The following is a 27750-nucleotide window of genomic DNA, read 5'->3' as shown; positions in this document are numbered from 1 at the left end:
TGTCATCCAAATAATATACTATCCCTTCAATACCTTGCAAAATCTGGTTCATCACCCCTTGGAATATGGCAGGGGCGGAAGACATTCCAAACGGTAGCCTATTAAATTGATATAGGCCTAGATGAGTATTTATAGTCAAACATGACTTGGACTCCTCATCTACTTCAAGCTGTAAGTAGGCATTCGTAAGATCCAGTTTTGAGAAGATCTAACCACCTGTCAGTGTTGTGAACAAATCTTCTATATTCGGCAATGTATTGGGGACATTACCCTCTAGAACCTGGTTTACGGTTACTTTATAATCACCACACAATCTTACCTTATCATCGGACTTAGGTACAACAACAATGGGTGTAGCATCGATCTATCTTACAAATAATGTTCTCAGTCTCTAGTCTTTTGAGTTCTTGCTCAACTTTCTCCTTGAGTGCATATGGTATGGAACGTGGCTTGTAGTAAACTGATCTAGTGTCCTTCTTACCCTGACACTCGCCTTGAAGCCTTGGATCGGACTGCCCATTTCGCAGAACACCTTCGGATACTGCTTGATAACCTCATCCGTTGATGAAAATCTCGCTTCCACACAGAAAATCTTACTCCAATCCAGCTTCAGTGAGCTCAATCAATTTCTTCCTAGTAAGGCAGACTTGTCTCCTTTCACTACTATTAGAGAGAAGTTCTGAAATTGATCTTTATATTTCACCGGTACAGTGATACGACCTACCACAGGAATTTTCTCTCCCGAGTAGCCTCGCAGCTCTATCTTGGATTTCTCCAGTTGAAAATCACGCAATTTGTCGCGATATAGTGACTCCGGTACTACACTCATGGATGCACCCGTGTCAATTTCCATTGGTATTTTGAATCCCGCAACATCTATGTGGATTTTGATGCTTTCCAAATCGCCGTCGGTTAACCTCGTGCTCCTGATGACGTGTAACTCTAACATCTCCTCGTCCTGTTGTTGTTCTTCCATGCTATGTAGTCTCTTGGGATTTCTACTCATAGCTTTGAACCTGGACTCATAGCTTTGAAAGCTGATTTACCCTTCAGTCAGCATGCCTTCACAAGATGCCCAGTCTTTCTGTAGAAGAAACACTCTGCCTTCACGTATGGACAACTTTGAGCAATGTGTTGTCCCAGGCACCAATAGCATGACTTTGACGCTCTGTTAGAATTTCCAGTTTCTGAGACTTTGGGTCCCCACCATTTTTTACTTTGAACCTGCAGGTGATTTACCTCGGTTGACTGATGACCGTAATTATTATTTAATTCTCGGGAATATTGTGTGGCCATGCATATCGACCTCGCTGTCTGACAAGCAATCTCAAAAGTCAAGACATCCGTCGTCAATAACTTCCTTCTGATCGCATCATTTTTCACCCCACAAACAAAACAATCCCGTAATGCACGGTATTGAAAGTTTCCAAAATTATAGTGCATCGATAGCTTTTTTAATGCTTCGATGTAATCACTGATATTTACATCAGTCTTTTGATTCAGAATCCCGAAACAATAGCTTTCAGCAATTTCCAACAGTTTGGGGTTATAGTGCTGCTCCAGCTTCATTAAAATCTCTTTAAGCGTTGTGTCCTTTGGCTCGTCAGGCACAAGCAGATTTACAAAAGTGTCATATAATGCTGGACCTGCCCCTGATAAGAAGATCACTTTCTTACGTTCCAACACAGCCCGGTTCTGGACTGCATTGTCTGGCACTTTGATTATGTTATTTGCAGTGAAATACATTTCTAGCTGATCCACATACACTTTAAAACGTTCCCAGTCGTGTCTATATTCCCCCAAATGTCCGATTATACCTGTCATTTTAATCTCTAGCTGTTCACACCTTGTGCTGTATTTTACCTCGGATTTTATAGCTTTTTTCCAAAGACAGAATCTTCCAAAGTGTCTCTGTCGGCTGGCTGAATCCTTCAAAATTTAAGCTTTAAATCATCTGAAAAATCCCATCTCGCCGCCAAATATGATATATTCACAGAACACAGCACACACAGCTCCTAACATGGCAGGCAGCTCTCTCGGAAGCCTCCAGAAATCTGCCTGGTTCTGTTTATTATTAACTCTGCACTTGCAGTACACAATACATCCACATCCACAATGTGGAGCTACAAACATTACAAGCTTACAGACAGTACACTTCTCATGGGGAAGATCCTGCTCTCTCTTCAGTGGGACATAGGAGCAGGAGTAGCCCATTCAGCCCCTCGAACCTGTACTTCTATTCAATCAGATCATTTCTGATCAGTATCTTAACTCCATCTACCTGCCAAAATCTATCGGTCTCAGTTCTGAAATTTTTATTTGACCTAGCCTCAGCAGCTTTTTGGGGGAGAGAGTTCCAGATTTCCACTCCCCATTGTGTGAAGAAGTGCTTCCTGACATCACCCCTGAACGGCCTAGCTTTAATTTTAAGGTTATTCCCCCTTGTTCTGGACTTACCCCACCAGAGGGAATGGTTGCTCTCTATGTACCCTATCAAACCCTTTATCTTCTATACTTGCTGACACAAGCTGTGGAGAAATGAGGAACACATCACGTGGGGAAATGTGGGCATGCGTTGGGTCATACCACTCATTGGAAAATCAGGACAAAGATCTGACGTCCTTGCTCGTAGAGAGAAGAAATTGGGCTCATTTATTTTTGCAGTAGATCTATAGGAGGAAAAACAACAGTATTAGACAAGGGAAATGTCTCTGGGATCCAACTCTTGGCCGTTGGGACTTTTTCTGAGAAACTGTTGCGACGTGAGTAAATAGATTTAAAAACAGCTCGATGTTTGCAACAGGCTGGAACATTATGAATTTCCCCAATGTTTTCTATTCAATGTCAGTCTGTACTGATATGTAGCTGTTGGACGCTTACGAACTTACAGACCAAACTCTCACTTCCTCTTTTCATTATCGGCCTCACATCATTTGGTAACCTCCATTTTGATTCAAAATGTTCTCACAGTTTGGGCAGATTGTATGTGTCCATCCAATCAACAAATTGGATTTCACACAGCTACTTCCAGTTATGTTGATTTGGAATTTGAAGGGCAGGTTAAATTATTCTGGGGATGAGGAGGGTTTAGAACAATACTTATAAGCAGAAAGGTCAGAGACTGAAAGGATGAAACCGAGAAGAATATTCTCACCACAATATAACATTTCAAAGTTGATGCTGAGTGCCTCCCCACCTTAAGCCCCTCTCAAAGTACATCTCGCCGACAATGCTTCTGGTCACTTCTTCTAACCTTCCCACACTCCTTTTCTACTCTGTGTAGTGCCTTGAATATATTTTTCTTCAAGGCAATACAGTAAGCTAAATGTTGTTCTTCATAGAGATTTTAGTGGTATCACTTAATGCAATGGGTTGACTGGTTCTTCATGCTGGGTTCCCATTGACAAAAGCAATGTGGTCTTGAGGATTAAATGAAAAAGTCTCCTTCTCTCCTCCATCAGTACATCCTTTAAAAGAGGACATCATTCCCCATCAGTTCCTTTAGGTGGCTCCATTTTCCTCCCCATTGCATTATTGTTGGAAGTGCGGATTGTGAGTTACACCAATATAGTGTGTGAGGCACAACTAACACTGATATTTGATATAAGGGGAGACTAATACTGATATTGGATTTAGAAGAGACTAAGGGGGAGAAATAGGTTCTGTATTATTCATTTTTTAGGCGCTTTGCGGCCTCCTAATGGTGGAAAATAGCACCCGAGATGCGCATGTACACTTCTGGTGGGAAGTGTGAAGACGCCATTTTGGTAAAGGAGTTTGTGGACGTGCACATAACGACCACCAACAGTATGAGGTCAATCAGTCTGCAATGCTGATTTGTTGCCAATGCTACCATTTCCAAACACCATGTACCAGCCTATGCCCCCAAATAGTTGGACATGTATTAAATGGCATGAAGGATCCCTCCCCTACCAGCGTTATTTAGAGGGATTGTGAAATACTTACAGGGTTACTGGATTATTTTTTCTGGCTGCTGGTGTAATTGCATGTGATTTTAGAGCTTTCCTATACTTGCCTAAAGTTTAAATAGTCTGCAGGGAGTAGTCTGGCTGGTGCTGAACTACATTTTTATTAATTTAAAAGCTTGTGCTGAAACAAGTTGCTTCCAAGCATGGGTGGCCTGGTAGGCCTTCCTTTTGGAATTGAGCATGACTGGGAGAATGAAGAGAGGCCACGCAGAGCAGGACAAGCTGCTCGATGAGAGACGAGGTGGAGAGGGAGAAGGGCTCTCAGCAGGAGGCCATATCCACAGTCGGTCTTCAGGGAGCAATTCTCTTACCTTAACTTCAGTGACAAACAAAACTTGAGACGTCTTCGCTTCAGTAAAGAGGTCATGACTGAAATTTGCCAACTGCTGCATCCACAACTTCAACCTTAAAGCAGAGCGAGGGCCACATTGCCAGTTCCTGTGTGCAATGGTCCCCCTAATGTATGCGGCCGTACCACAGCACACCAATCTCGGGGTCCCACGCAGGCTGTTCACCAGCTGCTGCCACTGGAAGGAGTATCGCGGAACAGTGACCATGCAACAAATTTACAGGGCCCGAACAGGAAAAATAACATCAGAGGGAACATTGGCTGTGAGTGTGACTGTGCCTCTTAACTTTTATGCATCAGGCTCCTTTCAGACTGCTGCTGGAGATATAAGCTGGATCTCGCAGTTTGCATAAAGCAGGTCACTGAGGCTGTCTATACACAGAGAGACAGCGTCATCTCATCCCCTCATTGTAGGCCTGCTGTGCACATGTACATGGGTTCCGGACCGGAGTGATGAGCGGTGTCACCAGTGGATAAGCAGGTGGAGTGAGCACAAGGGATTGCATGGATTGCAGGCTTCCCCACGGTGCAGGGGGCCATGGTGCAGGGGGCCATTGACTGCTCGCACATTGCCTTGCGTGTGCATCATGTGAACTTGGCCATTTTCATGAACCGAAAGGGGTTTCACTCCCTCAATATGCAGCTGGAGTGCGACCACAGGCAGCTCATGATGCAGGTGAATGCCTTGGCAGTAGTCACGATTCTTTCATCCTGTGGCAGTCCTCTGTGTTAGCTGTATTTGACCCACCACGGCAGGTCAAAGGCTGGCTACTGGGCAGCAAGGCCACCCACTCATGACATGGCTCATGACTCCGGTCCGGAACCCACGCATGTGTGCGCAGCAGGCCTACAATGAGAACCATGCTGCCACAAGGAACATCATAGAGTACACTATTGTCATCCTTAAGCAACACTTCCGCTGCCCGGACTGTTCTGGAGGAGCCTTGAAGTACTCAGCTGAGCGGGTATCAAGATTTGTGGTAGCATGCTGCATGCTGCACAACCTGGCCATTATAGGGGAACAGCCCTTGCGACCACCTATCAGGCACGAAGCCGGGGAGTAGGAGCACGAGTAAGAGGAGAAGGAGGAAGTGGAGCAGGTGGAGTTCAACAGGAAGTGGGGGAACAGGAAGAGGAAGGGAGCATACAGTGCAGGCAGCCCCTTTCTGTCCAGGCTCTCCGCAGGCAAATATTAATGTGATATCAGTAACCACAGCCACACCTCCCCATTCACCAATAGGCCCACACTCCTTACCTTTCCTCTATCATTGGCTGTCACATTATCCTCTTCCTGACAACACATACATTAAAACCACGAGAAAATGCAAATTGCTATTCAAATTTATAAATTCAATCATGATATAATGCATGCAAAAATAAACTAATCACCCTTGTCCACGCCCTTAGTGCCTCTTCCATGTAAATTTGCCATTCCTAGTGCTCCTACGAAGTGCTTCCCCAGTGGCTGCAGCGTGTCTGGTGGAAGGCTTCTGATCAATTGAGGAGCCAGCAAATGGCCTTAGAGGGTGACCTCGAGCAGTTCTGGGCTTCAGACTGCACCATCTCGGCCTGGGCTGCAGCAGTCTGGGCTGGCTGTCTGGCAACAGGGGTGGGAGCACGAATGCTGTCATCCTGAGAGAGGACAGCAGGTTCATGCTCCATGGAGCCACTGCCACTCTCCCGGGGTGGCACCTCAGCAATCCTGCTGATGATTAGTTGACTGCTGTGATGCCCTTGAAGGCCCTTTAAACAGTGGTAATCATCATCATCCGTCATAGGCAGACCCTCGAACGAGGATGACTTGCTTCCATACCAAAAGGGATGAGTTCACTGATGTTTCAATGGAGGACCCGATATTCCAGTCCTGAACTCCAGGGGTGGAAGATACCTGTGTGTGTTTTTTTTTAACGTGTGGTGGCCGTTGCACATCAGCCACCACATGGGCTTGACAGAGCTAGGCCTTTATCCAGTGGCAAGGGTAAAGCAGGATGACTGGAGACCTGCTCTGCTGCACGGACTTAGTGTGCACACATATCGCAGTGTGGGCTGGCCCGTGCTGCCCCTGGGCCCTCGGCTCTTCTGGGCCCCGCACCTTCATTTGCCACACCTCCGCCACGATCTCTCGCCACTGCTGTCTCACTGCTCCTCCGCCACAAGCATTTGCCGCACTTCCGCCACGATCTCTCACCGCACCTCTGCACCAAACATTCGCCACGCCTCCGCCACGATCTCTCGGCATTCATCTCTTGTCACATCTCAACCACGATCTCTCACCGATCCTCCGCCTCAATCATTCACCGCACCTCCGCCACGATCTCTCGCCGCTCATCTGCCCCGTCCTTCTCTCTCCTCCGCTGCGCCTGGGCCTCGCCGATATTTCAGCTCACGCTCCAAATGGTGAACTGGGCCTTGATGATGTCACCCAGTTGCCCACCTTGCAGTTGTTGCATACTTGGAACGGTTCATGCTGGAATTTGTAGTGGTATGCTCATGATAGGGCCTGTGCTCCAGCTCTTTTATCCTCCCGACCTGCGGTGGTGTCCTCTCGCAGGTCGGGGTGGCCCATGAAGTGGTATCCAGAGCCGTGATGGAAGCAGTCTGAGCTTACATTGCAGCACGTAGACCTTTGGTGGAAGCTGTTTGTGCTGCAATGGAAGCTGTGACATCAGCCATCAGGTGCTGCATCATGGTGGGTTCTACAGGTGTGCTGATGGAGGTGACCACCCATTCCATGTTGGAAAGGATGGGCTCCAAGCTCTGCGAAAAGCCCTGTGCCAGGTTGGTGCTGGACATTGAGCACAGGATTTCCAGTGCACTAAACATTTGGGTGTGTAGACCCATCAGCTTTCTCTTGTAGCCTGGCCCGTCGAAGTCCCTATTTGACTCCTTTGCTGCAGAACTGGTGGACAACCTTGCCCTGCGACCATCTCATCAGGCACCACTGTCTCACTGCGTGCAGATCCCTCCTCTATCCTAACCTCTAAGATATCCGCATTGTCAATATCTGAGCTGGTGGCTGCGAGTGTAAAATCGAGTGATGGCATCTCTTCATCTTCACTGTCTTTTTCCTCTTCCTTCACTGACTGGGAAGGCTCCAGTTCTTGGGTATTTGAAATGAGGAAATGCACCCACTATTAGGGCCAGGGGACCAGGGGAGCTTAAACAGTGGGAGGGGAGAGATTGGGGGAGAGAAGAATGAAGGATGGCAGCAGATGGCCAGAGGGAAATTTGTTCAGGGAGAGCTCCCTAGGAGCTACCATCCCATCCGCTATCTTGCCAGGAGATCCAGAAACTAATAAACCGCAAGTGCAGGGCATTTTTGAACTTAAAGCAGCAACTCAACTTGGGAGCAGCAAAGCAGCTCTACAGACGGCTGAAGGCCAAGATCCAGCAAAAAACCCGTGACCTAAAGAATAGATGGTGGATGGAGAAAGAACAGGAGATCCAGCAGCTGGCCGATAGCCATGATGTGTGAGGATTCTTCACCGCAGTTAAGTCCACCTACTGCCCAAGTACCCAAGGCCCCACCCCACTGCTGGCCAAGAACTCATTAAGGACACCGAGGCAGTCAGGGCCCGCTGGAAGGAGCACTTCAAAGATCTTCTTAATCGAAACTCTGCCTTTGACTCGAGTGTCCTCGACTCCATCCCGCAGCATGCAACCCGCCACCATCTCAGCAAAACCCCAGCCCTGCACGAGGTAGAAAAGATCATCCGTCAGCTCAAGAACAACAAGGCATCGGGAGCAAATGGAATCCCCGCTGAGGCACTAAAGTATGGCGGAGAAGCACTATTGGCATGAATGCATGACCTCATCTCTCTTATCTGGAAGGAATAGAGCATACCGGGAGATCTCAGAGATGCCATAATTATGACCATCTTCAAAAAAGGGGACAAGTCTGACTGCGGCAACTACAGAGGACTCTCCCTGCTGTCAGCCACTGGGAAAGTCATCGCTAGAATCCTCCTCAACCGTCTTCTCCCTGTGGCTGAGGAACTCCTCCCAGAGTCACAATGTGGATTCCATCCACTAAGGGATACACGGACACGATCTTCACAGCGCAACAACTACAAGAGAAATGCAGGGAACAGTACCGACCCTTGTACATGGCCTTCTTTGACCTTACAAAGGCCTTTGACATTGTCAGCCGCGAGGGACTATGGAGCATCCTCCTCTCTTTCGGCTACCTCCAAAGGTTTGTCACCATCCTCTGCCTGCTCCGTGACAACATGCAAACCGTGATCCTGACCAATGGATCCACCACAGACCCAATCAACATCCGGACCGGAGTCAAGCAGGGCTGCGTCATCGAGCCAACGCTTTTCTCAATCTTACTTGATGCAATGCTCCATCTCACTCTCAACAAGCTCCCTGCTGGAGTGGAACTAAACTATAGAACCAATGGGAACCTGTTCAACCTTCAATGTCTCCAAGCTAGATCCAAGGCCATGCCATCCTCTGTCATCAAACGACAGTACGCAAATTATGCTTTTGTCTGCGCACATTCAGAGGCCAAACTCCAAGCCATCGTTAACATCTTCACCGAGGCATACAAAAGCATGGGCTTTATAATCAACATCCAGAAGTCAAAGGTCCTCCACCAACCTGACCCCACCACATAGCACTGCCCCCCAGTCATCAAAATCCATGGCGAGGCCTTGGACAACATAGACCATTTTGCATACCTCGGGAACCTACTATCAGCAAGGGCGGACATCGACGACAAGGTCCAACAGTGCCTCCAGTGTGCCAGCGCAGCTTTCGGTCACCTGAGGAAGAGAGTGTTTGAAGACCAGGACCTCAAATCTGCCACCAAGTTTATGGTCTAAAGGGCAGTAGTGATAGCCGCCCTCCTATATGGCTCAGAGACATGGACCATATACAGTGGACACCTCAATTCTTGGAGAAATACCACCAGCATTGCCTCCACAAGATCCTGCAAATCCACTGGGAGGATCGACGCACCAATGTCAGTGTTCTCAATCAGGCCAACATCCCCAGCATCAAAGCACTGACTACACTCGACCAGCTCCGTTGGGCGAGCCATATTGTTCGCATGCCCGACACGAGATTCCCAAAGCAAGCGCTCTACTCGGAACTCCTACATGGCAAGCGATCCCCAGGTGGGCAGAAGAAATGTTTCAAGGACACTCACAAAGCCTCCCTGATAAAGTGCAACATCCCCACTGACACCTGGGAGTCCCTGGCCCAAGACCGCCCAAACTGGAGGAAGAGCATCCGGGAGGGCGTTGAGCACCTCGAGTCTCATCGCCGAGAGCGTGCGGAGGACAAGCACAGGCAGCGGCAGGAGCGTGCGGCAAACCAGACTCTCCACCCACCCTTTCCTTCAACCACCTTCTGCCCCACCTGTGACAGAGACTGTAATTCCCATATTGGACTGTACAGTCACCTGAGAACTCACTTTTAGAGTGGAAGCAAGTCTTCCTCGATTTCAAGGGACTGCCTATGATGATATGATGATGATTTGAAATGAAAAAGGGAGAAGGGTGGGGTGGTGGTGAGGGGAGAGGAGAAAGTAGGAGGTGCATGTTTACACCATCTGCAGCTTGTAAGTCAGAAGAGATTGTGGGATGAGGGATATGAGAAGGAGAATTAGGTATGCGGAAACCCTTATCATTGATCCCTTCAGCCCTTCCAGTGACCAGGGCCTCAGTGATGCCCCTTCCATGATGGCCAGCATTGTCTCCTCGATGGGGGTTCGAACATGCAGGCACGCTTGTCCTTCTCCAGTTCTTTGTTGCTGCCTGCTCTTGTGCGCCACCTTCTCCTGCAAGAAAGAGTGAGTGTGTCATTGAATGTCCGGAAATATATTTGGGTGATGTAGCTGTGATGGTTGAATAGCTGCCAGTGTGTGTGAGCTATGAGTTGTGGGTGCGAGGCTTGCAACAGTGCTAAGTGTGCGAGGGTGAGGTAAAGCAGATGAATGTTAGAGTTGAGTGCTGATGGTCAGAGATTGTTGGTAGGTGGGTGATCGGAATGTAGTGAATTGAACAGTGGATGAGGCTAGTGGTGCCATTTGAAGATGAATTCACTCACCTTGACAACTCGTGCCAGATCATTAAACGTCTTGCTGCACTGTATCCCTGTGCTTGAAGTAACACTCGTGGCATTGACCTCCGTCATTACTTCTTCCCACTGCCTCCTGTGCATCCGTCTGGAGGGCTTCCTGCCCCGCTGCTGATACAGGACATCTCTTCGCCTTTCCACCTCTTCCACGAAGACCTCTAGTGCATTATTGGTACACCTTGGTGCACGCTCTCTCACAAGTTCAGCCATCTTAGCTTCTGAAAAAACTCCCACCACATGTTGCAGCCACAATGCACCTCCCCTTTAAGAGGGTGGGTAACGCAGACTATATGCAGAAATAATGTAAAGCAGCAGGAAGCACTCATTTAATGTACACTTTGCCATGCAATGAACAGGTTTGTGTAAATTGCGCACCACGATCCCCTTTTTGAGGGTTAATCAGTTTTTCCCCCAATAAGCAGCCAATTCCGATATGGCCCATTTTACACTCTCACCCAAAGTTAAAATGACCCCCAAAGCCTTCAATTTAATACTCTTTACAATGAGAGCAAGTTATTATTTAAATGGAGAAAGATTGCAAAGTGCTGCAGTACAGCGGGACCTGGGGGTACTTGTGCATGAAACACAGAAGGATAGTATGCAGGTACAGCAAGTGATCAGGAAGGCCAATGGAATCTTGACCTTTATAGCAAAGGGGATGGAGTATAAAAGCAGGGAAGTCTTGTTACAGCTGTACAGGATATTGGTGAGGCCACACCTGGAATACTGCGTGCAGTTTTGGTTTCCATATTTACGAAAGGATATACTTACTTTGGAGGCAGTTCAGAGAAGTTCATTTGGTTGATCCTGGGGATGAGGGGGTTGAGTTATGAGGAAAGGTTGAGTAGGCTGGGCCTCTACTTATTGGAATTCAGAAGAATGAGAGGTGATCTTATAGAAACATATAAGATTATGAGGGGGCTTGACAAGGTGGTTGCAGAGAGGATGTTTTCACTGGTGGGGGAGACTAGAACTAGAGGGCATGATCTTAGAATAAGGGGCCGTCCATTTAGAACTGAGAAGAGGAGAAATTTCTTCTCTCAGAGGGTTGTGGATCTGTGGAATTCGCTACCTCAGAAAGCTGTGGAAGCTGGGACATTAAATACATTTAAGACAGAAATAGACAGGTTCTTAAACGATAAAGGGATAAGGGGTTATGGGGAGCGGGCAGGGAAGTGGAGCTGAGTCCATGATCAGATCAGCCATGATCATATTGAATAGCGGAGCAGGCTCGAGGGCACTTATGGCCTACTCCTGTTCCTATTTCTTATGTTCTTATGTTTCTTATGTATCTTCATCCACCATCTAATCCTCCCTGCACCTTGAGTTTATAAAATAACAAACAGCACTGACACAGAATGTTCCACAATCTTTCAAGAAAAGCTGTTAATAGTAGGTATTCCTGCTACTGTATTTTCCTAAACTGTATTCTGGCATTCCTGTTTTATATTTTTCTCTTTATTCTCCTGTGCCTCTTCTTGATGGGGTGAATCATTTGTATGCCTAAAGAAATAAAGCTCCTTTCACAGCCTCAGCAATTTTCAGCCAGTTAAGTATTTTTTAAGTGTAATCACTGTTGTAATATAGGAAATGGCGGCAGCCAATTTGTTACAAGCAGCAATGTGATAATGACCAGATAATCTGCTTTATTGATGTTACTTAAGGGATAAATATTGGCCAGGACACCGGGAGAACTCCCCTGCTCTACACCGAAATAATGGCATGGGATCTTTGATATCCATCTGAGAGAGCAGATGGGGCCTTGGTTTAACGTTTCATCCAAAAGACTTCATCTCTGATAGTGCAGCACTCCATTTGTACTGCATTGGGACTGTCGGTCGAGGTTATGTGCTCTAGACCCTGGAGTGCGGCTTTAACCCACAACCTTCTGACTCAGTCGCAATGATGCTACCACTGAGCTGCAGCTAACACATCATGTGAACTGTGTCATGTTTCACCAAAGCAATATGGAGACACTTTCCAATATCAGTGATAGCACGCTTACCTCTGAGTCAGAAATGTTGTTCATTCAAGCCCCAATCCAATAGCTTGAGTATGTAATCTTGAGGGCCAATAATTAACCTTACCCAACCTAGAGGGAATTGGGCAGGTGACAGTTAAAATCGCCCAGGCCACTTCTCCACCCTGGAAACACCTGGAACTCACCCGCTCTCCTGAGGAGGCAACAAGGAGACCTGCCCAAAGTTGACGGGGTCCTTTTGAACATGTACATATCAGGTCCCGATGATATCATCAGGGCCCGACTACAATTTTTTTGACGGCCTGAGCGGGAAGTGGCAGTGAGTTTTCCGCCAGGTCAATGCAGCGAGGAAGTAGATCGGGGCCAGGAGAGGCCCAAAAAGGTAAGTTTTAAACACTTTCTTTAATTTCCTTATTAGGAGGAGCAGGAGTGCTCTTCCAGCCCTCTTTATAGGGGATTTATCAGCCTTCAATCCTATCAATTTCCCTAATACAATTTCCTGCCTAATAAAGATATCCTTCAGTTCCTCTTTCTCACTAGACCCTCGGTCCCCTAGTACTTCCAGAAGGTTATTTGTGTCTTCCTTCCTGAAGACAGAAGTAAAGTATTTGTTCAACTGATTTGCCATTTCTTTGTTCCCCATTATAAATTCACCTGAATCTGACTGCAAGGGACCTACGTTTTTCTTCACTAATTTTTTTCTCTTCACATATCTATAGAAGCTTTTGTATAATAAGGGTAGTTAATGTAATATATAAGGGTAGCTAATGTAACACCACTTTTTAAAAAAGGAGGGGGAGAGAAAACTGGTAATTTTTGACCGGTTAGCCTGACATCAGTAGTAGGGAAAATGTTGGAATCAATTATTAAAGATGAAATAGCAATGCATTTGGAAAGCAGTGACAGGATCGGACCAAGTCAGCATGGATTTATGAAAGGGAAATCATGCTTGACAAATCTCTGGAATTTTTTGAGGATTGGGCAAGGGAGAACTAGTGGATGTGCTGTATTTGGACTTTCAAAAAGCTTTTGACAAGGTCCAACACAAGAGATTGGTGTGCAAAATTAAAGCACATGGTATTGGGGGTAATGTACTGAAGTGGATAGAGTACTGGTTGGCAGACAGGAAGCAGAGAGTCGGGATGAATGGATCCTTTTCAGAATGGCAGGAAGTGACTAGTGGGGTGCCGCAGGGTTCAGTGCTGGGACCCCAGCTATTTACAATGTACATTAATGATTTAGATGAAGGAATTGAATGTAATATCTCCAAGTTTGCAGATGACACTAAACTGGGCAGCGGTGTGAGCTGTGAGGAGGATGCTAAGAGGCTGCAGAGTGACTTGGACAGGTTAGGTGAGTGGGCAAATGCATGGCAGATGCTGTATCATGTAGATAAATGTGAGATTATCCACTTTAGTGGCAAAAACACAAAGGCAGAATATTATCTGAATGGCGGCAGATTAGGAAAAGTGACTTGGGTGTCATGGTACATCAGTCATTGAAAGTTGGCATGCAGGTACAGCAGGCGGTGAAGAAGGCAAATGGTATGTTGGCCTTCATAGCGAGAGGATTTGAGTATAGCAGCAGGGAGGTCTTACTGCAGTTGTACAGGGCCTTGGTGAGGCCTCACCTGGAATATTGTGTTCAGTTTTGATCTCCTAATCTGAGGAAGGATGTTCTTGCTGTTGAAGGAGTGCAGCGAAGGTTCACCAGACTGATTCCCGGGATGGCTGGACTGACATGTGAGGAGAGACTGGATCAACTGGGCCTGTATTCACTGGTGTTTAGAAGGATGAGAGGGGATCTCATAGAAACATATAAAATTCTGGCCGGTATTGGACAGGTTAGATGCAGGAAGAATGTTTCCGATGTTGGGGAAGTCCAGAACCAGGGGACACAGTCGAAGGCTAAGGGGTAAGCTATTTAGGACCGAGACGAAGAGAAACTTCTTCACTCAGAGAGTTGCTAACTTGTGGAATTCCCTACCGCAGAGAGTTGTTGATGCCAGTTCATTGGATATATTCAAGAGGGAGTTAGATATGGCCCTTACGGTTAAAGGGATCAAGGGGTATGGAGAGAAAGCAGGAAAGGGGTACTGAGGTGAAGGATCAGCCATGATCTTATTGAATGGTGGTGCAGGCTTGGGCCTTTGTGTCTTGTTGCACCATAGCCTCTTGAAGGCCTTTATGCTCATGATAGACTGACTTGCACCCGTGTCCAATTCCATGGATACTGGAATTCCGTTCAGTTCAACTTTTAACATGATCGGTGGATATTTCGTGGTACAGGTGTATACCCCGTACACTTTTACCTCCTCGGTTCAACTCTCTGGTTCAGTTTGATCCACCATGGATCGGTCTTTCTCTGCAACGTGGTGGTTTGCAGGGTTTGCAGTCCGTCTGCACATTTGTTGGAGGTGTCCCATTGTTCCACAGCCTTTGCACATATAGTGTTTGAAGTGGCATTGATGGGCTCGATGATCACCTCCGCAGCGCCAATAAGGTGTTCACACTTGATGGCGGATTCTGAGCCATCTGAGGTCGTGCAGCTGCAGGCATGTACGCTCTGCCATATTCATTCCTGTCTGAAAACGACGTTACTTTGTGTACTGTACCTGCCGATGCATCTTTATGCTGTGAAATTTGTTTGGTGTTATCGCTGGTAGACATAAATGCCTGGGCTATCGTTATGGCTTTGCTCAGGTTCGGTGTTTCAACAGTGAATAGTTTGTGAAGATAACCTCATGGCCAATGCCAAGCACAAAAAAGTCTCTTAGCATTTGCTCCAGGAATCCACCGAATTCGCAATGTCCTGCAAGGCTCCTTAGTTCGGCAACGTAGCTCGCCACTTCCTGGCCTTTAGACCGTTGACATGTATAAAATCGATACCTTGCCATCAGAACGCTCTCCTTTGGATTTAGGTGCTCCCGGACGAGCGTACACAGTTCTTCATACGATTTGGTTGTTGGTTTCACCGGAGCAAGAAGATTCTTCATGAGGCAATAGGTTGTTGTCCCGCAGACAGTGAGGAGGATCGCCCTTCGTTTGGCATCGTTCTCATTCACTTCCAGCTCGTTGGCCACGAAGTATTGGTCGAGTCGCTCCATGAAGGCTTCCCAATCGTCACCTTCTGAGAATTTCTGCAGGATACCAACAGTTCTCTGCATTTTCGCATCATGGTTCATTATCCCATCCTCATCGCCAGTTGTTATGTCTCAAATAAAGCAATGTGACTGAGTACCCTAGACTTGAGTAAGTGTGACCTTAGTCTCTTTATTCTGACTCAGCATTGGAAGCCTGCTTATATGCAGTGCTCCCAAAGGATGCTGGGATCCCTTGGGACTCCAACAGATGCGCCCTCTGGTAGCGGTAGAATGCTGCTTACAAGGTGTTGCATACATAACGCCCCTCATCCCCGGAATCAACCTAGTGAACCTTCTCTGAACTGCCTCCAAAGCAAGTATATCCTTTCGTAAATATGGAAACCAAAACTGCACGCAGTATTCCAGGTGTGGCCTCACCAATACCCTGTATAACTGTAGCAAGACTTCCCTGCTTTTATACTTCATCCCCTTTGCAATAAAGGCCAAGATTCCATTGGCCTTCCTGATCACTTGCTGTACCTGCATACTATCCTTTTGTGTTTCATGCACAAGTACTCCCAGGTCCCACTGCAGCACTTTGCAATCTTTCTCCATTTAAATAATAACTTGCTCTTTGATTTTTTTTCTGCCAAAGTTCATGACCTCACACTTTCAAACATTATACTCCATCAGCCAAATTTTTGCCTACTCATTTAGCCTATGTCCTTTTGCAGATTTTTTGTGTCCTCCTCACTCATTGCTTTTCCTCCCATCTTTGTATCGTCAGCAAACTTTGCTACGTTACACTCAGTCCCTTCTTCCAAGTCATTAATATAGATTGTAAATAGTTGGGTTCCCAGCACTGATCCCTGTGGCACCCCACTCGTTACTAATTGCCAACCCGAGAATGAACCATTTATCCCAACTCTCTGCTCTTTACCCTCAATATGTCCTGGAAAGGGGATCAGACTGATCTTTGGGTTCATGTATTTATTAATCCTTGTGCTACATCTCATTACTCAGGAGCAGATTTTTTTTTCATCCTGGTGGCTAAATGTGAGGGCGTTTCCATGGCAACCAAAGCAATTTCTTTACTCAATGCACTAATCAAGCAATAGCCAAAAACGTGCAAACTCTGGTGCAGAAGCACTGTTACATTGCCTAGACAGTTAATGATTCGTTGTCAGTGATTTTACAAAAAAATTACGAGTTTCATGTTTCATTGTCCCATTCAACCCTTGCTGGCTGGACCTGTGAGAGGGAATGGAACTGTCTCATTGGGCATGGATAGGAATGAGACTGTGAGAGGGAATTAAAGAAATTCCATAATAATCGTATCAGTCAGTTTATTTTTTTAAGAGTGTCTGCTATTACAATTAAATGCAGCAAAATGGTACAAATGAAAGTGAGTGCTGTTACCTGGGAGTGTGTATACTGCTGAAAACTGATGAGTGTTTTGGATAAAGTAATATCCACTGACCAGGAAGTGACCATAGTTAGGCCTTAGGATGTAGATGATGTGATTGAGCAGCTGTAGTTTCAAGCTTTGGTATTTGAGATCATGCTAGTCCTTGGATTCAGTTCTGCCTTGATCTTAAGCCTGTTAAACACAACTAGAACAGATCATTTTGATCTAATCTTATCAGTAACACTGCTTTGATGTGGAAAGAGCTCCATATTTAATATATATTTAAGAACTTAAGAAATAGGAGCAGACGTTGTCCATACGGCCCCTTGATCTTGCTCCGCCATTCACTAAGATCATGGCTGAACTTTTATATCAACTCCACTTTCGCACCATATCCCCATATCCCTTGATTCCCATAGTGCCCAAAAATCTATCTCTCTCAGTCTTGAATATACTCAACGACTGAGCACCACAGGGGGAAACCGCCTCTCTGCATCCACCCTGTCAAGCCCTCTAAGAATTTTATATGTGTTTCAATTAGATTACCTCTCTTTCTTCTAAACCCCAGAGAGTAGAGGCCCAATCTACTCAGTCTCTCCTCACAGAACAGTACCCTCAGCCCAGGAATCAATCTAGGGAACCTTGGTGTTCAGAGAAATTTAGGTGTCCTCATACAGGAAATACAGAAAGTTAGCATGCAGGTACAGCAAGCAATTAGGAAGGCAAATGGCATGTTGGCCTTTATTGCAAGGGGGTTGGAGTACAAAAGTAAGGAAGTCTTAGTATAAATTGTATAGGGCTTTGGTGCGACCACACCCTGGAGTACTACACAGTTTTGGTCTCTTTATCTGAGAAAGGACATACATGCCTTAGAAGCGGTTCAACAAAGGTTCACTAGTTTGATCCATGGGCTGAGAAGGTTGACCTGTGAGGAAAGATTGAGTAGATTGGACCTATACTCTCTGGAGTTTAGAAGAATGAGAGGTGATCTCATTGAAACATATAAGATTTTGAGGGGGATTGACAAGGTAGAGGTTGTTTCCCCTGGCTGGAGAGTCGAGAACTAAGGGGTATAATCTCACAATAAGGGACGGCCATTTAAGACTGAGATGAGGAGAAATTTCTTCACTCAGAGGGTTCAGAATCTTTGGAAGTTTCTATCCAAAAGGCCGTGGATGCTGAGTCGTTGAGTATATTCAAGGTGGAGATAGATACATTTTTGGTCTCTAGGGGAATCGTGGGATATGGGGATCAGGCAGGAAAGTGGAGTTGAGGTCAAAGATCAGCCATGATCTTATTGAATGGCAGAGCAGGCTCGAGGGGCCGTATGGCCTACTCCTGCTTCTAATTATGTTCTGAAGTTCATTGAAGGCAAATATATTCTTCCTTAGGTAAGAAGATCAAAACCATACACACTGCTCCGGGTGTGGTCTCACCAAAGCCCTGAATAATTGTAGCAAGACTTCCTTACTCTTAAACTGCAACCCCCTTGCAATAAAGGCTAATATACCATTTGCCTTCCTAATTGCTTGCTGTAGCTGCATAATAACTTTCTATGATTTGTGTACATGACCATCTCATGTTCCACACATGTACAAGGTCCGGGCAGCCTCGCTCTAAAAGGATTCTGTTTGGGATTAAGATCCTGTCGGAATTTCTTTAGCTTTTGTTCCAATACATCTACCTCATTACAGTCTGGAAAATTAATTGTTGGTGTATTTATTGCTCACCTGTTGTTTATTTGAATGGAACTTTCCAACATTTTCCAAAACAACCTTTATGCTAGAGAATTCAAAATAAGTGCATTGCTGAAGGAGTGGTTTGCTGTCCGAGACGCCGTCTTTCAGATGAAACGTTAAATCGAGGCCCCATCTGCTCTCTCAGGTGGACATAATAGATTCCATGCCACTATCCAAAGAGGAGCAGGGGCAGTCTCTCTGATGTCCTGCCATTATGTCTCTGCAAGATCCTGCAGGTCCCCTGGGAGGACAGACGTACCAATATTAGCGTCCTCGACCAGGCCAACATCCCCAGCATTGAAGCACTGACCACACGCGATCAGCTCCGCTGGGCAGGCCACATTGTCAGCACGCCAGACACGAGACTCCCAAAGCAAGCGCTCTACTCAGAACTCCTTTACGGCAAATGAACCAAAGGTGGGCAGAGGAAACGTTACAAGGACACCCTCAAAGCCTCCCTGATAAAGTGCAACATCCTCACTGACACCTGGGAGTCCCTGGCCAAAGACCGTCTTAAGTGGAGGAAGTGCATCTGGGAAGGCGCTGAGCACCTCGAGTCTCATCGCCGAGAGCGTGCAGAAATCAAGCGCAGGCAGTGGAAAGAGCGTGCGACAAACCAGTTCCACCCACCCCTTCCCTCAACGACTATCTGTCCCACCTGTGACAGAGTCTGTGGTTCTCGTATTGGACTGTTCAGTCACCTAAGGACTCATTTTTAGAGTGGGAGCAAGTTTTCCTCGATTCCGAGGGACTGCCTATGATGATGAATATGTATTCCACTACCAAGATCACTGAAACAGATTATTTGGTCATTATCTCATTGCTATTTGTGGGACTTTCCTGTGTACAAATTGGCTGCCATATTTCCTACATTATAACAGTTACTACTGTTCTAAAGTACTTCATTGGCTGTAAAGAGCTTTTGGATGGCCCGAGGTTGTGAAAAGTGCTGTATAAATTAAACTTTTTTCTTTACTGAAGAGCACGGCAGGTCAGAAGAGGTTATCCCAGACCAATGCTGATTATGTTTTTGGTCACTCTGCTTTGAAATCGATCTAGGTGCTTTAGAAAGATTTCAGGGAACAGTGAGCAAAATTATTCCAGGCCTGCAGGTACTATATTAAAAAGAAAGGCTCAAACAACTAAACTAACTTTTGTGGAAAAAAGAAGAAAACAAAAATAGTGAAAGTTAGAGATAAGGAGGAAGTAAAAAAGCTCTTTAACTTGGACAATGAGCACAGGACTATTGGGCAAAATAGTGTGGAGGCCCCGACCTGCGTGAGAACACATGTTGGGGCCATAAAAGGAGCGGAGGTGCGGCGCCTGGGAGCAGCGTGGAGGTATGCCATTTCAGGGAGCAGCGCCAGCTGGTGCAGGAGGGCGACGGCAGCGGAGAGTGATGTCATCAAGTTTCAGGTCGGTGATTGGAGCATGGGCAGATACAGCAGGAGCTGCGAGGTCGCGGCGAAGGAGCGGCAAGAGACTGTAGAGGGACGTGATTGGGGCCCAGGGGAGGCATGAGTTAGGGGACAGGGACCCAGGGGCAGCACGGGCCAACCCACACTGCGATATGCATGCACACTAGGTCCATGCAACAGAGCTGGTCTCCAGTCGTCTTGGTTAATCCTTGCCACTGGGCCAAGACCTAGCTCTGTCAAGCCCATGTGATGGCTGGTGTGCAATGGCTACCCCACGTTAAAAACATCCAGGCACAGGCATCTTCCACCCTTGAGGATGTAGTTTGGGTCCTTCATTCGAAACACCTGTGAACTCATCCTTTTTTGACGTGGAAGTAAGTCATCCTCGTTTCGAGGGACCACCCATGATTGGGCAAAAGTAAATTCACAGGCTTTGAGAAAATGTTAGCGATTTAAAAAAGCTTACTTCCACAGGACAGTGGAGAGGATAGACACCCAGAGAAAGCAGTTGACTCGGGTCAATTGACACCTTTAAAAAGGATAACTCTGTTGAGAAGTAACATTGAATGTGTAGAGAGATATTAATAGAAGTCCTTGACTTTGTCAAGGGAGGTCTGGGGAAAACAACCTGTGTTCCTAAAGTAGGAGATCAATGGCTGATGTGAAGGAAGTCCATCATAAAATAATCCGACATGGACTATGGATAGAATGGGATTGAGGGGCCCCAATATAATAATCTGACATGGATCTGGATTGAATGGATTTGATAAGCCCAAGTAGAATAATCAGACATGGATCTGGATGGAATGGATTTGATAGGCCCAATTAGAATAATCATAAAATAATCCGACATGGACTCTGGATGGAATAGGATTGATGGGCCCCAATAGAATAATCCGACATGGATCTGGAAGGAATGGGATTGAGGGGCCCCCATAGAATAATCAGACATGGATCTGGACAAAATCTTCGCTGTTGCTCTTAGGCTTCTGAATTTGAATCTAGCCTGGAATGGTGTGACGGATGCCTGCTGCCTCTAAGAGTGCCAGGTGAAATGGGTTCGGACAGTTTCAAGCCAGTTTCTGCAGTAAAACAAGAAGCTGTCCAAAACGTGGCGATGCTGAGAGATATGTACCAGGTCTGAGCTGGTGTCCGATATGTTTCAGCTCAAAGTGGCTTTATTTTTATTGTGCTGATCCAGGTCAGGTACAGCACAGATTAGCTACAGAGTAAAGCTCCCTCTACACTGTCCCATCAAATAATCCCTGATCAGATATTATTCATGTGAGTTAAAGAGTAAAGTTCCTGGGTGGTACAGTGGGTCACACATTGTCCTTTCACACTCTGGGACTGGGTGGTACAGTGGGCCACACACTGTCCTTTCACACTCTGGGACTGGCTGGTACAGTGAGTCACACACTGTCCTTTCACACTCTGGGTCAGGATGGTACAGGGTTCACACACTGTCCTTTCACACTCTGGGACTGGGTGGTACAATGGGTCACACACTGTCCTTTCACACTCTGGGACTGGGTGGTACAGTGGGTCACACACTGTCCTTTCACACTCTGTGACTGGGTGGTACAGTGGGTCAGACATTGAAAAGTAATTGAAAATAATCCATTTAAACCAGATTTAATTTTCTCATTTTCTTTTTTGTTCCTCTTTTCTTCCAGGTATGAAAACTGTATCTACACTTACAGGATTTTTATAAATGATGACAATTTGTTGTCTGTTCAGGTAGGTGATCACTTTAACCATGTTTGAAACACTGAGCTGCGATTAAAACTTGTGACCCTGTCAACCTGGAAGAACAGAACTATGAATCACTTGAAAGACTTAAGAAAGAGGTATATCAGTCCAAATGTTGGCCGAGACTCTCATGGTCAGCAACCAATGTGGTGTCAATAAATATGTATTTAAGAGCTGAATTGGCGGCTAGTAATGATAAAGCTGAACCTGATGATGGATCCTGTAGAATATGGCTCTTGCCTTGCTAGAATTGGGGATGAGTCAGTTATGGAGTGCGATGTCTAGAGTTGGAATTGTGGGCTCTGATGTTGGGTTGATGGCCTCGGGCTTTGCTTGATCAAGCAAGGCTTGAGGAGAAGTATCATCTTTTTGGTTATTTCTCTGAGGTTGTGTGAGTCCCTTTGGAGGTTGTGTGGCAACTATGATGGGCGAGATTGTGCAGCATGTGGAGGGAGCTGCTTGAGCTGTTTGAGCTCTCCTCAATCCACACTTTAACTGCTCACTTCAGAATCCATGGATGCAAGAAATTAGGAAATGGAAAAGGTTTGCTCGATCCTCCATCCAGATGGGGATAGAGCTGGAGGTTAATGGCCGGTCACTTTTGATCTTGGATCTAATTGCGATCTAGTGGTGCTTGTTGGGAAGTACACATATATATATGACATTCACTGTCTTGCCGACACACAATGAATGACCACGTGGATGAGATAGTGGAAGGAGGGCAGGCCAGGCCATTGAACCAGACATCAGCATGAGCCTATGGGAGGAAGCCGGAGAATAATGGCAACGTAATCACCGCAAATTTTGTCCGGTGATATTCAACTGTAGATTCTGAGGAAACATATAAGGGTAAATTTGGATAAAAAATTATGGGCTGCTCACCCATCAAATGGGCTCTCATGGGCATCAGCAGCATCCGTTCGTAGAATTAAAAATAAAGACAGACTTGCATTTATATAGCACCTTTCATAACCTCAATGTCTCAAAGGGCTTCACAGCTAATTAAGTATTTTGAAATGTGGTCAATGCTGTAATGTAGGAAACGCATCAGCTGATTTCCACACTGCAAGACACCACAAAGAGCAACCTGATCATGACCAGATAATCTGTTTTAGTTATGTTGGTTGAGGGATAAATATTGGCCAGGTCACTGGGGAAAATTCCCCTGCTCCTCTTCGAAGTAGTGCCATGCGATCTTTTATATCCACCTGAGAAGACGGGGTATCGGTTTAACATCGCATCCATAAGACGGCACCTCTGACAGTGCAGTACTCCCTCAGTACAGTACTGGAGTGTCAGCCTAGATTGTGCGTGCAAATGGCTTGAACCCACAACCTTCTGATTCAGAGGCAAGAGTGTTACCACTGAGCCAATTTTTATATATTATTGCCAGTTGCGCTGCCCATGGTAAGTTGAAAATGCCTTTTTTATGTACAAGATGGTGATGGAATTAGGAGAGAGACTTCAGAAACTCGCTCCACAGAGTCACCTAGTAGCCAGAGCCTGCAAATGCAATGTGATGGTTGACATACAGAATTGAATGAAAAATGTTAACATATCAATTTCCAATGGTAAATGTAGACAGAAGAGCATGAGAAAATTCATTAAGTAACATTTGTGGACATGAAGAGTTCTCTGACTTAATATTTTAAATAATATACGAGTCAATCTCCCATGGCATTGGACACAGGAAATCAAGAGCAAGTGTAGTCTTCAGGTGAAGCAGGGCTGGAAGAAGAGGGATAATTGAATCAGCATATGCAGACATAATTCAATGCCCATTTATACGCCTTTATTTTGGGATGCGGAGTGTGCTGGCATGAACTGGGATGGGGAGGGCTAACAAGGGAAGGAAATATACATTAAATCGTAGGATACTGAGCAGTATACAAAAGAACACAAGAACATAAGAAATAGGAGCAGGAGTAAGCCATTTGACCTCTCGAGCCTGCTTCGCCATTTAATAAGATCATGGCTGATCTAATCATGGACTCAGTTCCACTTCCCTGCCTGCTCCCCATAACACTTTATTCCCTTATCACTCAAAAATTTGTCTATCTCTGCCTTAAATATATTCAATGCCCCAGCCTCCACAGCTCTCTGGGGAAGAGAATTCCATAGATTTACAACCCTCTGAGAGAAGAAATTCCTCCTCATCTCAATTTTAAATGGGCAGCCCCTTATTCCGAGACAGTGCCCTCTAGTTTTAGTTTCCCCTATCAGTGGAAATATCCTCTCTGCATCCATCTTGTCCAGCCCTCTCATTATCTTATATGTTTCGATAAGATCACCTCTCATTCTTCTGAACTCCAATGAGTATAGACCCAACATACTCAACCTATCTTCATTAATCAACCCCCCTCATTTCCGAAATCAACTAGTGAACCTTCTCTGAACAACCTCCAATGCAAGTATATCCTTTCTTAAATACGGAAACCAAAACTGCACTCAGTACTCCAGATGTGGCCTCACCAATACCCTGTACAGTTGTAGCAGGACTTCTCTGCTTTTATACTCCATCCCCCTTGCAATAAAGGCCAACATTCTATTTGCGTTCCTGATTACTTGCTGTACCTGCATACTCACTTTTTGTGTTTCATGCACAAGGACCCCCGGGTCCCTCAGAACTGAGGCACTTTACAATTTTTCTCCATTTAAATTATAATCTGCTTTTCTATTTTTTCTTCCAAAGTGGATAACCTCACATTTTTCTACATTATACTTCATTTGCCAAATTTTTGCTCACTCACTTAGTCTGTCTATGCAGATGTTTTGTGTCCTCCTCACGCATTGCTTTCCCACCTATCTTTGTATCATCAGCAAACTTGGCTACATTACACTCGGTCCCTTCATCCAAGTCAGTAATATAGATTGTAAATAGTTGAGGACCCAGCACCGATCCCATTAGTCACTGTTTGCCAACCGGAAAATGACCCATTTATCCCAACTCTCTGTTTTCTGTTGCCAATCCTCAATCCATGCTAATATATTACCCCCAACCCCGTGAACTTTTATCTTGTGCAGTCACCTTTTATGTGGCACCTTATCGAATGCCTTCTGGAAATCCAAATACACCGCATCCACTGGTTCCCTCTTATCCATCCTGGTCATTACATCTTCGAAGAGCTCCAGCAAATTTGTCAAACATGATTTCACTTTCATAAAACCATGCTGACTTTGCTTGATTGAATTATGCTTTTCCAAATGTCCTGGTACTGCTTCCTTAGTAATGGACTCCAGCATTTTCACAAAGACAGATGTTAGGCTAACCAGTCTATACTTTCCTGCTTTCTGTCTGCTTCCTTTTTTAAATAGGGGTGTTACATTTGCAGTTTTGCAATCTGCTGGGACCTCCCCAGAATCCAGGGAATTTTGGTAGATTACAACCAATGCATCCAATATCTCTGCAGCCACTTCTTTTAGGAGCCTAGGATGCAAGCCATCAGGTCCATGGGACTTGTCTGCCTTTCATCCCATTATTTTATAAAGTACTACTTCGTTAGTGATAGTGATTATATTAAGTTCCTCCCTCCCTATAGCCCCTTGATTATCCCCTATTGGGATGTTTTTAGTGTCTTCTACTGTGAAGACCGATAAAAAATATTTGTTCAAAGTCTCTGCCATTTCCCTGTTCTCCATTATTAATTCCCCAGTCTCATCCTCTAGGGGACTAACATTTACTTTAGCCACTCTTTTCCTTTTTATGTACCTGTAGAAACTCTTACTATGTTTTTATATTTCAGGCTAGTTTACTTTCATAATCTATCTTCCCTCTCTTTTATCATTTTTTTAGTTTTCTTTGCTGGCTTTTAAAAGTTTCCCAATTCTCTGGCCTCCCAATAGTCTTGGCCACATTGTATGCCCTTGTTTTCAATTTGATGCCAGCTCTTACTTCCTTAGTTAGCCACGGATGATTATCCCTTCTCTTACAGCCTTTCCTTCTCATTGGGATATATTTTTCTTGAGAGTTATGAACTAGCTCCTTAAATGTCTGCCACTGCTCATCAACCGTCCCATTCTGTAATCTATTTTCCCAGTTCACTTTAGCCAACTCTGCCTTCATATCTTTGTAGTCTCCTTTATTTGAGCTTAGGACCCTGGTTAGAGATCCAACTTTCTCACCCATCAACTGAATTTGAAATTCAACCATGTTATGGTCACTCATTCCTAGAGGATCCTTTACTTGGAGATCGTTTATTAATCTAAGATCTAAGATAACCTGCTTCTTGGTTGGGTACGCAATGTACTGTTCAAGGAAACTATCCCGGATACACTCTATGAACTCTTCCTCAAGGCTACCCTGGCCAATTTGCTTTGTCCAATCAATGTGAAGGTTAAAATCTCCCATAATTATTACCGTTCCTTTTTTATAAGCCTCCATTATTTCTTGATTTATACTCCATCTAACAGTGTAGCTACTGTTAGGGGGCCTATAGACTATGCCCACCAGTGACTTTTTCGCCTTATTATTCCTTATTTCCACCCAAACTGATTCAACATCTTGATCTTCTGAGCCAATATCATTTCTCACTAATGCACTGATCTCATCCTTTATTAACAGAGCTACCCCACCTCCTTTTCGTTTCTGCCTGTCCTTCCGAATTGTCAAATACCCCTGAATATTTAGTTCCCAGTCCTGGACGCCTTGCAACCATGTCTCTGTACTGGCTTTAAGATCAGACCCATTTGTATCTATTTATGCCATCAACTGATCTATTGTGTAGGGGAACAAAGGGACCTTGGAGTGCATGTCCATAGATCCCTGAAAGTAGCAGGGTAGCAGGCCAGGTAGATAAGGTGGTTAACTAGACATACGGAATGCTTGCCTTTATTAGCCGAGGCATAGAATACAAGAGCGGGGGGGGGGTTATGCTTGAACTATATAAAATACTGGCTAGGCCACAGCTGGGATACTGCGTGCAGTTCTGGTCACCACATTACAGGAAGGATGTGACTGCACTGGAGTGGGTACAGAGGAGATTTATGGGGATGTTGCCAGGAGTGGAGAATCTAAGCTATGAGGACAGATTAGGTAGGATGGATTTGTTTCCATTGGAACAGAGGAGGCTGAGGGGAGACCTCATTGAGGTGTATAAAATTATGAGGGACCTAGATATAGTGGATAGAAAGGGCCTATTTCCTTTAGCAGACTGGTCATAAATTTAAAGTAATTGGTAGAAGGTTTAGAGGGGATTTGAGGGGAAATTTCTTCACGTAGAGGATTGTGGGGGTCTGGAACTCACTGCCTGAAAGGGTGGTAAGGCAGAAACCCTCACCACATTTAAAAAGTACTTGGATGTGCACCTGAAGTGCCATAACCTGCAGGGTTACGGACCTAGAGCTGGAAAGTGGGATTAGGCTGGATAGCCTCTTGTTGGCCAGCATGGACACGATGGGCCAAAATGGTCCTTCCGTGCTGTAAACTTCTATGATTCTATGATGAACTAGGCTGGGGACTGTGCTGGGATGAACTGGGCTGGGGAATGTGCTGGCATGTATTGGGATGGGGGGTGCTGGCATGAATTGGAATGGGGGGGGGTGCTGGCACATATTGGGATGGGGTGGTGCTGGTATGAACTGGGATGGGGTGCAGGCATAAACTGGGATGAGGGTGAGTGCTGGCATGAACTGGTATGGCGAGAGTGCTGGCATGAATTGGGATTGGGGTGCAGGCATGAACTGAGATGAGGGTGAGTGCTGGCATGAACTGGGATGAGGGCGGTTGCTTCCAAGACATGAAGGAAAATTCCCTCAGTTCTTGCCACAATTTTCCGCTATCCTAGTGATGGAATATTGGTTACAGCTGTTGTTTCCTTCATGATCAGCTCGGACCTCACTTCAGTGTAGCTGTATGACAGAGCAACAAAAAGAAACCTATGGAACCTACATGCTCCCAGTTTTAATTATTCCACACCATTTTACATAGAATTAGGCCATTCGGCCCA

The 27750-nt window shown here is 45.5% G+C and overlaps 1 protein-coding gene across 1 annotated transcript in view; it reads left to right on the top strand.

Annotated features, from left to right (window-relative positions):
* inpp5d (inositol polyphosphate-5-phosphatase D) overlaps nucleotides 1–27750 on the top strand; it is a 221667-nt gene that overhangs the window by 7453 nt on the left and 186464 nt on the right. Inside the window, exon 2 of the mRNA XM_070882224.1 lies at nucleotides 21730–21793. Coding sequence (XP_070738325.1) covers nucleotides 21730–21793 — 64 coding nt within the window. The remainder of the gene's footprint in view (nucleotides 1–21729; nucleotides 21794–27750) is intronic.

The sequence above is a fragment of the Pristiophorus japonicus genome, chromosome 6 (genome assembly GCF_044704955.1).
Source record: "Pristiophorus japonicus isolate sPriJap1 chromosome 6, sPriJap1.hap1, whole genome shotgun sequence".
In the NCBI taxonomy this organism is placed as follows: Eukaryota; Metazoa; Chordata; class Chondrichthyes; family Pristiophoridae; genus Pristiophorus; species Pristiophorus japonicus.
The sequence above is the reverse complement of the archived record's forward strand: the minus strand, read 5'-3'. Positions and strand labels throughout refer to the sequence as shown.